This window comes from Hemitrygon akajei, chromosome 22 (assembly GCF_048418815.1).
Source record: "Hemitrygon akajei chromosome 22, sHemAka1.3, whole genome shotgun sequence".
Taxonomy (NCBI): domain Eukaryota; kingdom Metazoa; phylum Chordata; class Chondrichthyes; order Myliobatiformes; family Dasyatidae; genus Hemitrygon; species Hemitrygon akajei.
Window position 1 is genome coordinate 52,818,619 of NC_133145.1, and position 16,735 is coordinate 52,835,353.

Here is a 16,735-nt window from a genome sequence, read left to right on the forward strand (position 1 = left end):
TGTCACTGTGCAGTCACCACAAGGCAGGGTTCATGGTCTTTTAAATGTACTTGCCATAGACATTATTGACCCCTGTTGCCGACTGGTCAATTAGCGATGTACTTAACGCAGCCTAACGAACTGACAAGCCTTTTGCACTGCAACTTGCGTGTGTGCGCGATTGTCTGTGCGTGCGTGCGACTGTGTGCGTGTTTGTGCCTGTCTGTCTGAGTGCTTGCCTGTGTGTACGTGTGTCAATCGCACATTGGATACCCATTTTTGGGGAGCGGTCCTACTGAGACCCACCATCTGCTTCAAAACAGCACAAATCATCATATTTCCGTAGAACATCAGCAGTCCATTCCTCAGATTTCCCTGCATTAAGGTTTTTCCAAGTTCAATTCGCTCCATTAAATTCAAACGTGCTGGAAATCAATAAATTAGGTAATGTGGCCTTGTGACTGTGACAGTGACTTATACAATTCTGCAGAGGAACGTGGTGTAAAGTTACCTGAAGGCAGAGACCGGAAGCGTGGGACGCTGCTGACTGGTAATAACCATCAACGCCCATGGCTGCCGTATTGGCGTGCGGAAGGATTTAGAGCAGATGGCTCATTTGAAGCTGCCAGCAACAGATTTTTGATTCCCCTGTCAATTTTCCATACAGATCAAAAAGAGATGCCATTTGCAAATCTGAATAAAATTAGCCCAACACTTAAGAGAGGAAACATGCAGAGTTTTCCTGGAACCTCAACCATTTGTCTCCTTATTTCAATTAAGTCTTTGATTTATAACACTTCACAGACATTTTGCACATTACCCATTTCCCCCCAATTCTTTTGGCCTTCAAGATACAGCAGTCCAAAAAGAAAGGCACAAGCAGAATCATTAAAGGTTTATAACTAACGGCTTTAATTGGAAATTTAAATAGAGATTTAAAGGAGTCATCACTTAAAATTATGCCAAAGCATTGATACCAATGAGCATGTCGAGCCTCTCTTCTGATATGATACAGATTATATTTGGATGACAGAACGATGAAGGCAGGAATTAACAAAATCCAGTATAAAGAGCATCTTCCACTTGGTTTTAGTTTGCGTGAAATGTTAATTTACGAGCTATGGTGATTTTATCTTTCCCCTCTGATGCGTAATTACCATTCAAAATCAGTTAAAATCAAGAGCAATTCAGACAGATCCCAAAGAAGTGTTTTAAAGGCAGGCTGACACAACCATGGCTAACAAGGGAATTCAAAGCCAACATAAAAGCAAAAGAATACGGATATATTAGAACAAAAATCAGTGGGGAGAATTAAGAGGATTGGGAAAAAAAATTTAAAAACCAACAGAAGGCAACTAAAAAGATTAAATATGAAGATAAGAAAACCAGTAATGTCAAAGAGAAAACCAAAAGCTTTTTCCGGTGTATAAATAATAAAAGAGGGGAGAACAGATCATCGGACTGCTGTAAAATGACAATGGAGAGGTAGTAATGGGGAACAAGGAAACGGCAGACAAACTGAATAAATATTTTGCATCAGTCTTCACTGTGGAAGACACCAGTAGTATGTCAGAAGTTCAAGAGTGTCAGGAGGCAGAAGTGAGTGGTGCAATTTTTAGGGAGAAGGTGCATGGGAAACGGAAAGGTCTGAAGATAGACAAGTCACCTGGACCAGATGGACTACACTCTAGCGTTCTGAAAGAGGTAGTTGAAGAGTCTGTGGAGACATTAACAATGATCTTTCAAGAATCATTACATTCTGGCATGGTTCCAGAGGACTGGAAAATTTCAAAAGTCACTCCACTCAAGAAGGGAGGGAGGGAGAAGAATTATAGGCCAGTTAGCCCGACCTCAATGGCTGGGAAGATCTTAAGAGTTAATTGTTAAAGATAAGATTTCAGGGTACTGGGAGGCACATGGTTAAATAGACCAAAGTTAGCCTGGTTTCTTTAAAGGAAAATCTTGCCTGACAATATCTGTTGGAATTCTTTTGAGCAAATAACAAGCAGGATAGACAAAGGAGAATCAGTGAATGTCATGCACTTGGATTTTTGGCAGGCCTTTTTACAAGGTGCTGCACATGAGGCGAATTAGCAAGCTACAAGCCTATGGTGTTATAGGAAAGACACTAGCGTGGATAGAGTATTGGCTGACTGGCAGAGTGAGAATGAAAGGAGCTTGTTCTGATTGGCTGCCGGTGACTAGTGGTGTTCCACAAGGGTTGGTGTTTGGACAGCTTCTTTTTAAACTGCGTATCGATGATTCAGATGACAGAATCAATTGCTTTGTGGCCAAGTTTACGGATGATATAAGGATAACTGGAGGTGCACAGAGTGAGGAAGCAAGGCGGCTACACAAGGCCTCGGGCAGATTAGGGGGACAGCCAAAGAAACTGGCAGATGGAATAGTGTCGGGGACTGTATGGTCATGCACTTCGATAGAAGGAATTAAGGTGCAGACTATTTTCGAAACGGGGAGAAAATTCAAAAGTCTGAGGTGCAAAGGGACTTGGGAGCCCTCATGCAAGATTCCCTGAAGGTTACCTTGCAGGTTACGTCAGTGGTGAGGAGGGTAAATACCATGCAAGCATTCATTTCGACAAGATGAGAACACAAAAACAAGGATGTAATGTTGAGGTTGTATAAAGCACTGGTAAGGCCTCATTTGGAGTATTGGGAGTTTTGGACCCCTCATCTAAGAAAGGACGTGCTGACATTGGAGAGGGTTCAAAGGTTAATGAAAATGCTGGGAATGAAAGACTTATCGTACGAGTACTGTTTAATGGCTCTGGGTCTGCACTTGCTGCAACATAGAAAAATGAGCGGGGATCTCTTTGAAACCAATTGAATGCTGAAAGGCTGAGATAGAGTGAATGCGGAGAGGATGTTTCCTGTAATGGAGGAGTCACGAACCAGGGGGCGCAACCTCAGAATAGAAGGATGTCCATTGCGAGGAATTTCTTGACCCAGAGGGTGGTGAATCTGTGGAATTCGTTGCCACAGGCAGCTGCAGAGGCTAGATCATTGGGTGCATTTAAGGAGGAGGTTGATAGATTTTTGATAAGTCAGGGCTTGAAATGTTACAGGGAGAAGGCAGGAAAATGGGGTGAGAGGGAAATAGATCAGCCATGATCAAATGGCGGAACAGACTCGATGGACGGAGTGGCCTGATTTGCCCCTATGTCCTATGGTCTAAAATCCTACAGCACATGATTTCCATTAAAATTAAGTTGTATTATTATTAAAACTGACATGTTTGTGGTATTTCTTTTTGTTAAAAAATTATTACTCTCCACTTTAAAAGTGATGATAGCACCGTGGTAAAGAATGACCCAGCAGGTCTTACAGAAACAACCAATTAATGACAGCTCTGGTGAGAAACAGAGCAACGAAGTGTATCGGTGATGCACAAAACCCGTATAGCCGTGACACAAGTAAGGTAAAAGCAATTAACAGGCAAAATCCATTAAAGAGTTATATCCGATGCTGCCAGGCCTGCTGAGTTCCTCCAGCATTTTGTGTGTGTTGCTTGGATTTCCAGCATCTGCAGATTTCCTCTTGTGAGTTATATTCGAGATTGTTTACCAAAAAGACCAAAAGATTGGTCAGAGAGAGAGAGAGAGAGAGGAGGAGAGCGTGGTGGAGGATTTATGAAATAGAGTCTGGAGCTTGAGGCTTGGCAGCAAAGGCCATGGTACCAGTGAGGGAACAAAGGATATCAGGAATGTACAAGAGGCAAAATTTGCAGGAACAGAGAGGGATGCTTTGCTGGGTCTTCTCCAACGATTTTCACCTTGTTGTGGTGGAGAGGCTTGTGTGTACTTGGTATCCTGAGAGCAATACCGCCTGGAGTTCAGGCGTCTGGCAGTTAGCTCCTGGTAGGCCCCTGACAGTAAGGTCAAGGTTCCAAACAAAGAGCAATCCAACCAAGACCTCAACGGTGGAGCTGGCGGAAGATGACGACACATCACGACAGCGGCAAAGGGTCGCCAGTCTTGCAATCCACGCCACTGGAACCTAACCTCGATCTGTAAAGGAGCGTGTGCTGGCTTCCTATGCATCGGCCTGCCTACGCTAAGCAATGTCACACACTGGCTTTCTCCATTAAGGGAATCCATTCGAACATCCTGGTCAAGTGGACTCTGAATCAGCCTCTACAGGCACCAATAGACAACCCCTCTGAAGAACATCACACTCGACTCGAGTGACTGCAAACAAAAAATATTGCTGGAGGGAGGGGCAAAGCTTCAGGAAGACATGAGCACCAGGATAAGGACTTAATATTAGGGGACTTGCTAAACCAGACACTCCAAGGGACAATGGACTGAGCAAAATTGTTAATGATGTCTACTTAAACTTGTAAAATCGGTAAATTTGATTAATGGAATATGAAGTTCTACAACTGGTACAGTAAGTCATAAGTCGGGCACTAACAGCTTGTCTCTGTATTGATGGCATGGGAATATAAATTTAAATCAGCCTCATGAACGTCCTTCAGGGCAGGATGCCTGCTGGCCTGGCTTGGTCTGACATACCTACCCTCAGTGGTCACTTTATTAGGCACGCCTGCTCATTAATGCAATTATCTAACTAGCCAATCACGTGGCAGCAACTCGATGCATAAAAGCATGCTGACGTGGTCGGAAGGTTCATTTGCTGTTCAGACCAAACGTCAGAATGGGGAAGAAATGTGATCTAAGTGACTTTCACAGTGAAATGATTGCTGGTGCCAGATGGGGTGGTTTGAGTATCTCAGGAACTGCTGACACCCTGGGATTTTCAAGCACAGCGGTCTCTAGAGTTTACAGAGAATGGTATGAAAAACAAAAAAAAATCCACTGAGTAGCAGCTCTGTTGGCAACAATTCCTTCTTAATGAGAGGTCAGAGGAGAATGAACAGACTAGCTCAAGCTGATAGGTTGGTGACAGTAACTCAAACCACCACACATTACAACAGTGGTGTGCAGGAAAGCATCCCTGAACACATAACACGTCAAACCTTGAAGAGGATGGCAGAAGACCATGAGCCTACACTCGGTGGCCACTTTATTAGGTACAGTAGATACCGAATAAAGCAGTCACTGAGTGCAAGGGACTCCAAACTAACCAGTCTGGTTGACCGAACTGCTTCTTCACTTCAGGGACAATCAGGAATAAAGAACAATTGTCCACGCTGCCAACAATACGCACACTCTGTGACCAAGTAAATATCTTCTCAAAAAATTAACTTACAAACAATTATAGTGGGGGGGGGGGGGGGGGGGGGGGGGATGGTGAACCACCACCAGGCACAGAATATGGGAATAAAGTTTATTTAAGTTTTTTTTTTAAGCTGATGCACCCAAGTTTGTTTTCATAATAAATAGTTCCTGGCATCCATTCCAATATACAATGAAGTGTCTCACAATAATAACTGGTCAGTTTTACCACCTGGTCAATGGAAAGGATAAACTATTAGACGAATAATATACAGTACTGTACATAGGTCTAAGGCATATATATAGCGAAGGTGCCCAAAACTCTTACAGAGTATTGTATATTATGTCTTTCATTTGTTCATTACGTGCCATGTCACATGATGTAGTGATCATCGTCTTCCAGCCCTTATGTCCATGATTGTTCTTGGCAAATTTTTCCACAGAAGTGGCTTGCCATTGCCTTCTTCTGGGCAGAGTCTTTACAAGACGGGTGATCCCCCCAGCCATTATCAATACACTTTAGAGATCGTCTGCCTGAGGACAGTGGTTGCGTAACCAGGACTTGCGACATGCGCCAACTGCTCGCATGACCATCCACCTGGTGTTTACGTGACCCCGATCAGTGGGGGGGGGGGGGGGGTGAAAAACAGGGGCTAAGCAGGTGCTACACCTTGCCCAGGGGTGACCTGCAGGTTAGTGGAGGGGAGAAGCACCTTACACCTCCTTTGGTAGAGATACATCTCCAACCTGCCACCCCAGTGTCTTTCCAGTTACCAAATAACACCTAATACCATTGAGCTAAGTACTCCTATTTCTGTTTCCCAATCACCTTCCTATTTTAACCAAAATACAACACTGTGCAAAGTCTTGGGCAACCCAGAGATAGATAGATACACACAGGACTTTTGCACTGTATTGTAAACAGAAAGAGCTGGACCTGGTCAGTGTGCAGAGAGCATCTATGAAAAGGGAATCAACAGCAATGTTCCTCGTCAAAAGCAGTCAGAGCTGTGAAAGCAAAACAAACTAATTTCCAGGTTGCAGATAGTTGGACTGAGGGATAGACTGGAGAAAGGATAACTCTGGAGAAAGGTGGAATCTTGTTGAAGGTGGCGGAAATTGAGAAAGGAGACCTGGGGTGGAAAATGAGGGCCACAAAATCATTCCAATATTTTCCTAGTTCCGAGCAGGGCGTTTGGCAGAAAATGCTAATTGTCTCTCTCTCTCTCTCTCTCTCTAGATCTGTCTAACTTGCTGAGTGAGTATTTCCTGCATTTTCTGATTGCAATTCATCTTTTAAGTTTTCAATGACGGTTTCATTTAATACAATGAAACAATTTGATCAAAGAAGCTTTAAGCACTTTGCAACGGAGGGAACTTGGGCTGATATTAGAATAAATACTGCTCAAAACTCAACAAAGAAACAAAAATGTGTTCCTATCCCCATCTTTTAAGGCTGGTTCTTAAGTCAAAGGCTATCAGAAAAATTAGCTATGCCACTGCATAACTGACATAATTTCCACACAGACCAGTTATCTTAAATTAGAAATGCAGTCTCCAGCTTGCCCTCATTTGTAATAAGCTGCTTGTTTATTGAATTACCTCTGCAGGCTATAAATAACACTTTCATGGGCTGCCTCTTTTAAGACAAATTTGGGTAATGGAATGTGGAAAAATTGGTCTTGTGACCGCCACAGAAAGCGAGAATGTTTTATGAGAAAAAGAGGAACAGAAAAGGCCAATAAAGTTCATCTGGAATGAAGTACAGACCTGATAAACAACAATCAGAAAGCAGACCTAATACCATATCAGATATCATGGAATTTACACGCTAATTAGAAATTGACCACACCAGGTCAACGCATCATAGCAAACTCTCCACATGCAGAACACTGTGGGCCAGAACTGCCGACTCACATTTACTAATCATGCATTTCTGAAATAAAAATTCACCAAATAACACAACATCCTTCTCCCTATCATAAGTACACGCTACTGACAAGAAAACTTCTATCTCATACAGCGCGTGCTGATAACCTTGTTTTAAAGCTGCCCACGTGCACTGAGAATGGAAAAGGAGACAAACAGATTCAGATTTATCACAAAAACACACAGTGAAATGCATTAACAACCAACACACACAACGACGTGCTGGGGGCATCCCACAAGTACCATCACACGTTCTGGCGCCAACGTAACATACCCACAATGCACAGCATCACAACACAAGTGGCGGCAGCAACAACAACAACACAAGCCCCCTTTCCCACCCCCCCCCATCCACTCACACCCACAGAGAGGCTTCCAATCCCTGGAACAGCTACGAAGAGCTCCTTGCTCCTTTAAACAGCCTCACGCCCTTCCTTACCTCCTGCTCAAAAAGTCTCTCAACAGATTTTAGTCCTCTTGCACCAAGATGCTTTATTTTTTAATCTTTTGATACAGCACCAGAAAAAGCCTTTAATTCACACCACTCAGCAATCCCTAGATCTAACCCTAACCTAATTATGGGACAACTCACAATGATGAACTAACCTACCAAATGGTAAGCCGTTGGACTGTGGAAGCAAACGGGAGCACCTGAGGGAAACTCGCGCGGTCACGGCGAGAGTGTACAAACTCCTTACAGTCAGCAGTTTTATGGAGCTCAGAGTCTATTTTTTTTCCCCTACCTCGACGGAGACGTTTGCTACCTTACAGGCACTACATAAATCGAAGCTGCTGCTGTTCACCAACGTCGTACAAATGAGCGGACAAAATTCTCCTTGCTGCTTTAGAACATGCCTTGGTTACACAAGCCCAGTTCTTCGCACTTGCAATTCAATCACCCATTTGTTTAACTATCTTGAACCAAAGTTCGGAGTAAATTTTATTATCAGAGTACACACATCATCACATACAACCCGCAAGATTCGTTTTCCTGCAGGCATAGTCAGCAAATTTATAGGATAGTAACTATTAACAGGATCAATGAAAGATAACCAGAGTGCAAAAGACAATAAACTGTGTGAATACAAATATAAATAAGTAGCAATGAATAAGGAGAACATAAAGTAACAAAATAAAGAGACCTTGAAGTGAGATCATTGGTTGTGGGAACATCTCAATGGATGGGCAAGTGAGTGTAGTTATCCCCTTTTGTTCAAAAGCCTGATTGTTGTGGAGTAGTAACTGTTCTTGACCTGGAGGTGCGAGTCCTGAGGCTCTTGTACCATCTATCCAATGGCAGCAGCTAGAAAAGAGCTTAACCTGGGTGGTGAGGATCTCTGACGATGAACGCTGCTTTTCTATGACAACGCTTCATGCAGCTGTGCTCAGTGGTTCAGAGGGCTTTACCTGTGATGCACAGGGCCGAATGGGTAGGATTTTCTGCTCAAAGGCATTGTTGTTTCCATACCAGGCTCAGCTGCAGCCAGTCAGTAACACTCTCCACCACACATCTGTAGAAGTCTGTCAAAACCATATCCTTCAGGAATGAAAATCTTGCTGGCATGGCACTTTTAGTAACCTGACTGAAGAGTTCTGGGCTGGTTAGCATTTCCCCTCCATCATTTCCATGCATTGTTAAGAAACGGAGGAAGGACTGCTCATTATGTTAGATCTCCTGGAAGACTCCTCAAAAAGGAAGTGCTCACACAGATAAACACGGTCAACAGCACCCAAAGGAGCAGAAAGTTATACTCAGCTGTGTACATTCAACGTCCAATAAAACAACCACCATGCGTGGCATTCCAGTTTTCTAACAGCTTGTTAGAAATCATAACATCCTATCAAGCTGGATCATGCTGGCTCTCACCTATGGCCTTGGTGTCTGCTCTCTTGAATCAAATATAGAAGGTCAGCGTGAATCTCGGCCTACGTCACCAAGTAGGCCCAGCCTGAACCTTCATCCATCCCAACCAATCGTCGTGGCCACTCTCCCCAACACCCAAGAACCTTCCCACCAACTGGAATGATTTAAGAGCAATGACTTGGCCCCAGGCAATACATCCTGAGGCCTCATTTCTAAACACCCTGACAGCTTTTCGACAGCTCCCTACTACAACTGTTTATAAAGGTCAGGGCATCTATAATAAGTTCAAAATCTTTCAACAATGGTTCGTTCGCTATGTGCCATGTCGTATGACATGGGCGACTGTCATCTTTCCATGACCATGATTGTTCTTGGCAAATTTTTCTGCAATAGTGGTTTGCCATTGCCTTCTTCTGGGTGGTGTCTTTACAAGTCAGGTGACCCCATCCAATATCAATACTCTTCAGAGACTGTCTGCCTGGCATCTGTTTTTTTTTTCTCCTTCTCTCCCTCCCTCTCTCTTTAATTCTTGAAGTGTGACCTCTCCATTTCCCCTCCACAGATGCTACATGACCCACAGAGCTCCTCCAGCATCTTGTTTGCTGGTCCCAGATTCCATCGCCAGCCATCACTTGGGTCTCCCGGTTCTCCATACTGAGGGAGGCCAGTGCATGGCGCACGACAGGAAAACCCAGGCCAACGGGAGAAAGTACAACTAACAACCCCCAACTCAAGTCACATTTAACACCTCAGGGTCAAAGGCCACAGCCCCCTTCTTCCAGAGCGACCCACAAACCAGATGCCGTCCAGCAGACTGTCCCTACCTTGACAGCCATCAGCGTGTCACTGGGTGTGTGCCGCATCTTTTCCACCACGCCATAAGCACCGCGGCCCAGCTCCGAGAGTGGTTCCAAATCATCGGCTTTCACCTCAAAGTTCTGTGGAAACAAGCACTCGAGTTTAATGGCCGTCAGTAAACAGCGGCAGGTAAATACAGTACAGGGCAGCGGAGGACCGCCTCAAATAGACCAGGTGGTGATTAAAGCAGGTGGAAGCATGGACATTAGACTCCCAGTGGGCAATGCACAATGGAGCACGTAGAGTACGTCTCCATCAAGGCCAATCACGACCATTGCAGATCGGTTGTGGGAATATGACAAATGCTCATGCAGCTGATTGACAGTGTGGTGAACAGACAACAGACAATAGGTGCAGAAGTAGACCATTCGGCCCTTCGAGCCTGCACCGCCATTCTGAGATCATGGTCTAGTGGTCCTCACGTGCAGGAGGCGCTCACTTTTGCTTTTCATCTCAAGGGCTCGGTTCATCGTTCCCACACTACAAGCTGCCCTGTGTGTACTAATATTACTCAGAAAAACATTTAATTATACCATGCCATTGTCGCTCTTGCTCCACGCGTACGTAACATTCAGACAACATGGTTTACTTTTTTTACAACAGTATAAAAGCAGCGCTCCGAAGTTGCTAATGGGTAAATGGTGGGTAATACAGTCAGTCCAAAGAAATCCAAATCAGCTTAAGGCTAACGCTGCAATAAGTTACATCCGAGTTGCAGTGGGGATCTGGTATACAGATACTGCAAGTAATTAGGAAGTTTCACAAGAGGACACTGGGAATTGAAAGCAAGGTTAGGAGAGAGTGGTTCACGTTTATATCGGATCGATGAAACCTCATCTGCAGGACTGCCTTCCATCAGGGTTTCTTTACTTAAGGAAGGATGTGAATATTTTGGAAGCAGTCCAAAGGAAGTCTACTGGGCTTAACCCTGGAATGGCACACTATCCCATGAGGAAAGGTTGGACATGCTAGGCTTGAATGCGCTAGACACACAACACGCTGCAAATGCCGTGGGTCAGATGATCAGACAGCATCCATGAGGGAAATGGACAGACAACATTTCAGTTTGAGACCCTTCATCTGGACTGGATTTGGACCAGTCAAGATGGAGGGCCTTGACTTGGAACATCGGCTGTCTGCTTCTCTCTGTAGATGATGCCTGGTCCACTGAGTTCCTCAAGCATCCTCAGGTTGATCTTGAAGTTCAGAAGAGTGGAGATGCCTTCATTGCAATGTAGAAGATCTTCAGCTCTCAGGACAGGATGAAAATGGAGAGGATCACCCCTCTGATGAGAGAATAAGCGTTTAAAAATAAGGGTGCCTATTTAAGATAAACGAGCTACACAGTACTGTGCAAAAGTCTTCGGCACATACATATAGCTAGGGTGCCTAAGAATTTTGCACAGTGCTGTATATTGTTTAAAATAAGAAGGTAGTTGGGAAACAGAAATAAAACTGCTTAGCTTTGTACTAGCTCAGTAGTATGAAGTGTTATTTGGTAACTAGAAAGACACAATGCACAGTACTGTGCAAAAGTCTTAGGCACCCTTGTTATATATACGTGCAGAAATCTTAGGCACAGTCCTGTAGTTTTCAGGACAAAGAACCTTTGGAGCTGTCTTCCTCAAAGTGTGGTGGGCAAAGAGCTCTTGAAAGTTTTTAAAGCAAAGTTTGATAATTCCTTTACGAGCTAGGTTACTGCGGGTGGACGGGAACACTGGGAATGTAATCCCATCTTAGAGTCACAGAACAGTACAACTCAAATACATGCCCTCTGGCCCAGCCACAGTGCCTGCCCAGCTAATCCCAATTTGTGTCCTCAAGCCCACTGAATGCCCCTCCACATACCAACTGAAGTGCTTCTGAAATGACCCGACCGTACCGCCTCAATCACTTGCTCTGGCAGCTCACTCCATATGTTTATCACCTTCTGCGTGAAGAAGCTGCCTCACGCATCCATTTTAGGTCTTCCCCCGCTCACCCTAAAATTATGCCCTTTCGTTTCGAGTTCCTCTATCCTGGGGGGAAAAGTCAGCTCAGCGGTGCGTCTCATCATTTTAAACACTTCAATAAGGTCGTCCCTCATTCTCCTACATTCTGAATGATCGGGCATAGGTGTGCCGGGATGAATGGTCGATTCCTGCTTCGTGACCAGAGGCTTTGAGAACATCCGAAGGAATCTGACACCTACCAAGTATTGAAAGGTTTAGATGGAGAGGACAATTCCAATAGAGGGAGAGTCTAGGACCAGAGGGACAGCCTCAGAATGAAAGGATTTCCCTTTAGAACAGAGGTAAGGAAGAATTTCTTCCACCAGACAATTGTGAATCTGTGGAACTCACTGCCACAGACGACTGTAGAGGACAAGTCATTGGATATATTTAAAGCAGAGTTTGATGCGCTCTTGGTTAGTAAGGGCATCAAAAGTTATGGGGAGAAGGCAGGAGAATAGGGTTGATGTTGAGATACATTCTAGGATGCGATGGGGCACATCAGCAGTGACGTAACCTGGGGTTAGATAATAAATCAGCCATGATCGAATGGCGAAGCAGTCTCGATGGGCCAAGTGGCCTAATTCTGCTCCAATATCTTAAGAGCAGAATCCTAGATGGTCTGAATTCAGAGGTAATTTCCAGGATTCAGGAATCAAGTTCATTTATCACATACACAGCACAGTGAAATGCGCCATTTGCAATAACAACCAACACCCTCGAGGGTGTGCTGCAAGTTGTCTGGGTGCATTCCAGCGTCAATTTCCAAGTACTCAAAAAGTTTCCCTGCAGTCTGCAGCAAGTTTACTTCTGGCCACCAATGGGAGCATTAGTGTTGAAACCCACCCCCCCACAGCTCCACATACCCTTCCCTCCCCACCTTACTTGCCCCCACTTGATGCCCCTGAGATCAGACTCCAGGGACTAACAGAACCAACCATCAGAAGCGAGCAGTTAGCACCACAGCCCAAGCAATCAAAAGCCGACTTCCCAAAATGCTCTGACGCAAAAGGAAGCAGAAATTTATTTTTAAATATCTCTAACAGAATGGTTGGCATCTGAAAAAGAAAATTGATAGGGCTTCCAGAGCCAGAGCCGTGATGGATTCCAACATTTTAAGAATATAAAAGGTTTAATCCAATCCCATGAATACGGACGCAGGGCGTCTGTCAACAGACAGGCAACTGAAAGAACACGTTTGCAGAACAACTATTTATACACATTCACATCCGGAGACCCTGCCATAACTCAGTCAGTTGACAGGTCAGACGCTGCTTCACCCTGGCAGAAGCTGCGGGCTGCATAACACATTATGTATTACGATGTTGCCAGGTGAGGTGACAATCCCTTAGGTCGAGGGGATGATCCCTGTTAAGTAACGGAGTTGGACAAGGTCAGGTCTCCTGGGACAAGGGCAGGCAGAGGCTGCAAACAATATCTGGTCCTTGTGACAAGGTTGGTGTGGATTCCAACCGTGCGCTTCATTCCAGATCACACTGCTTCCAAGTGCGACAAGAGGTATGTCCAGGATAAAAAGGCAGCTATCTGACCTTAACAGTCCTGATGAAGGGTCTCGGCCTGAAACACCGACTCTATAATTCCTGTCCATAGGGCACTGCCTGACCTACTGAGTTCCTCCAGCATGAAACAGTGACAATTATATCAGAAAACGCGATTAATATTAAGACGATGAACTACCTTAAGTGGTGAATAACTTGTGTTAGCCAGTCAATTTTATGTTAATTATCACAAACACAAGAATATCCACAGCTGCTGAAATCAAAACCCACGCAAAATTCTGGAGGTACTCAGGAGGCCAGGCAGCATCTATGGAAAAGAGTAAACAGTCGATGCTTTGGGCCAAGACCCTTCATCAAGGACCCGATGAAAGGTATCCGCCTGAAACATCGACTTTATGTTAATTATGCTAGTTTCTTATGTCAAGTGGCGAGTTTGCTTTGACGAGATCTCCACAGCGACCAGGCAAAAGAGTATAGCCTACACGGTAACCTCGCAGGCCTGCCCCAGAGTGGATTTGTCAGCAGACCTTTCTGTCTCTCTCACACTCACACACACCCCTCCGACGTTTCGGGCTCCGCCAGGATCCCATGAAATGGGCAGAAACTCAGGATTCCTGAGGGAATCGATGCTCTCTCTTTCAGAAGAGAGAGTAACAAGAGGGCCCCATCTGATCCCTCAGCGGGCCAATATTCAACCCTCGCTCAACATTGCCAAAAGCCAACCTGACACTGCAGCTCAATTCTGACACGGAATCGAGATTCATATTGAAGTGCTGGGGGCAGAAACTTCAGGGACATTTAAAAGACTCTTAGACAGACACTCATATGATGGGAAAATTAAGGGGTATCTAGGAGGGAAGAATTAGATTGATCACAGAGTAGGTAAAAGATCGGAACAATGTTGTGGGCCGAAGGGCCTGGACTATGCTATAATGCTCTGTGTTCTCTTTTCTGTAAGACTAAAGTGAACTGTTACTTAGCAAAGTCTGCAGTATTGAAACACACATATCACCAAAAGGAACTAAGGTGAGTATTTAACTTTTTAGAGCAAATTCTGTGTGCTTTTTGCTGTGTCCTAACATTTCTTGTTTGAGTTTCTGCTCAGGCATCGTGTGATACATGGCCTGAAACCAACTTGTGACTCTACAGTGTAGTCGCGGACTGCTGCTGCCCCCTCATGACCACACAGCTCCACTGAGACAAGGCTAGATTATCCCCGAGTGCTACTGGTACAGTCCTGCCCCTTTCCGTGTGCTAACACAAAACACAGATCAGTCCAGCGCAAGAACAAGGCCTTTAACCCACAGGTCTGTACTGATCCGATATAATCCCACCTGTCCGTGCTCAGTACCACAGCAGCGTTGCAGTTAGCACGGCACTATTACAGCTCAGGGCACTGGAGTTCGGGATTCAACTCTGATGTCATCTGTACGGAGTTTGCGCGTTCTTCCCCGAGAACTGCGTGTGCTCCTTCCGGGCGCACTGCTTTCTTCCCGCATTCTAAAGACGGATCGTTTAGTAAGTTAACTGGCCGCTGTAAACTGTCCTGCGGTTAGGCTAGGGTTAAACAGGTGGGTTGCTAGGCGGTGTGGCTCACTGGGTCAGAAAGCCCTGTCTCACATTGTACTTCTAAGTAAGTAAATAAATAATAACAGAAGTTTTGTGGATACTTATTGAACGGAGGCCAAACGTCTGTATGCCTGGGTCAGAATCAGAGCCCACCGGTGGCTGGAGGCCAGAAAAAAGAAGACAGCCTGTCTCGAGGCTAGAGAAGTGAGCAAGTGCCTTATAACATCTCAGCATTACATCCTTTCTTTTATATTCTAGTCCTCTTGAAATGAATGCTAACATTGCATTTGCCATCATTACTACTGATCCAACCTGCAAGTCAGGTTAACCTTTAGGGAATCCTGCATGAGAATTCCCAAAGTCCCTTTGCACCTCGGATTTCGGAATTTGCTCTCCATTTAGCAAATAGTCTCCGCCCTTATTCCTTCTACCAAAACGCATTTCCAAGTTACACACTGGGAAGTTCCCCACCTTACACTGTCATGCAGCCTTATACAATCAGAGTTAAACCTTATGATTGAAAAGACAGTCTCACAGGTTACAGGGAAATCTTCAAAATCTTTCTGTGAAGAAGCAAAGTGCACTTGCTGTTCTACTTTAGGCAGGGAATAGGGGAGCAGCCCCCTCAAGTGGTCAAAGCAAGCACTGCAGCAAAATCAACAACACAGATAATCTGCAGATGCTGGAAATCTTGGGCAACACACACACACACACACAAAATGCTAGTGGAACCCAGGTTGGGAACCCCTGTGCTAGAGGAACTCAGCAAGTCAGGCAGCATCTATGGAGGGGGACAGAAAGCCAACATTTCAGGCCCAGACTCCTCATCGCGACTGGAAAGGTAGGGTACAGAAATTAAAGTAAGGTAGGTGAGGGAGTGGAATACAAGCTGGCAGGAGACAGGGGAGACCAGGTGAGGTGTGGGGGGGGGGGAGGTGAGTGGGTGAGGGCAGGGGGGATGATGTAAGAAGCTAGGAGGGAATTGGTGGAAAAGACTAAGAGCTGAAGAAGGAGGAATCTGATAGGAAAGGACAGTGGACCATGGAGTCAAGGAAAGGAGGTGGGGAAGCAGAGGGAAGTGGTGGGAAGGGTGACAGGATGATTAGGATAGGGAATGGAATATGAGGGAAGGGGGGGTGAGAACGGAGAGAAAACAGAGAGGAGTAATTACTGTAACTCAGAGAAAATGATGTTCATGCCATCAGGTTGGAGGCTACCTGGTGCCTAACACTCTTCATCCACTAACCCTTTCATTCCCGGAATCATTCTCGTGAACCCCCTCTGAACACTCTCCAATGTCAATGTTTCATTTTAAGGATTCCTCGCACTTTTATTTACTTTCCAAGAACTCCAGAAGAAACGGACAATGAAACATTCCGACCTTAAAGCTGTTTGTGGTGATGCAGTGCCCTATAATACCATGCAATTACTCTGGCAACGATGCCAAGTGAACGGTCGAGGCCGAGTGAATCCTACCTTTTCGCCGATGGCAATGCAGGCCTTTGAGTCCAGGTCCCTGGGAGGGCTGCAGACAGAATGAACACAATTAATTCAGCTACAACATCCTCCAACTACCACCCCAAGAGGAAACAAGATCAGAAAACCCTGGAACCCTTCAGAGGCTCGGGCAACTGTTGTGAATAAAGGGCAGGGGTCGGGACTGTTTCAAGACAACGGCCTTTGAGTAGAATTGGGAAAAGCCGGCGATTAAAGAATTTTGAAGGTTGATTCCAATCGGATCGACCGCGTGAATGTATTAATTGCGCATGGGGCCGAACGATCGCGCAGTGAATTGACTGGGCCTCCAACACACAGAAACCCCTCTCTT

General features: G+C 45.2%; 1 protein-coding gene across 3 annotated transcripts in view; it reads right to left on the reverse strand.

Annotated features, from left to right (window-relative positions):
• LOC140714725 (dual specificity mitogen-activated protein kinase kinase 6) overlaps positions 1–16,429 on the reverse strand; it is an 80,886-nt gene extending 64,457 nt beyond the window's left edge. Inside the window, exons 1-2 of one of the 3 annotated variants that reach the window (XM_073026235.1) lie at positions 16,384–16,429; positions 9,794–9,907 (exon numbers count right to left, since the gene is read on the reverse strand). In XM_073026235.1, the coding sequence (XP_072882336.1) occupies positions 9,794–9,832 (39 nt within the window). In that variant the 5' untranslated portion in view covers positions 9,833–9,907; positions 16,384–16,429. Of the gene's footprint in view, positions 1–7,464; positions 7,533–9,793; positions 9,908–10,360; positions 10,407–16,383 lie in introns of those variants that run through there. The other 2 variants (XM_073026234.1, XM_073026236.1) reach the window with 2 other exon arrangements.
• Positions 16,430–16,735: the final 306 nt, after the last annotated feature.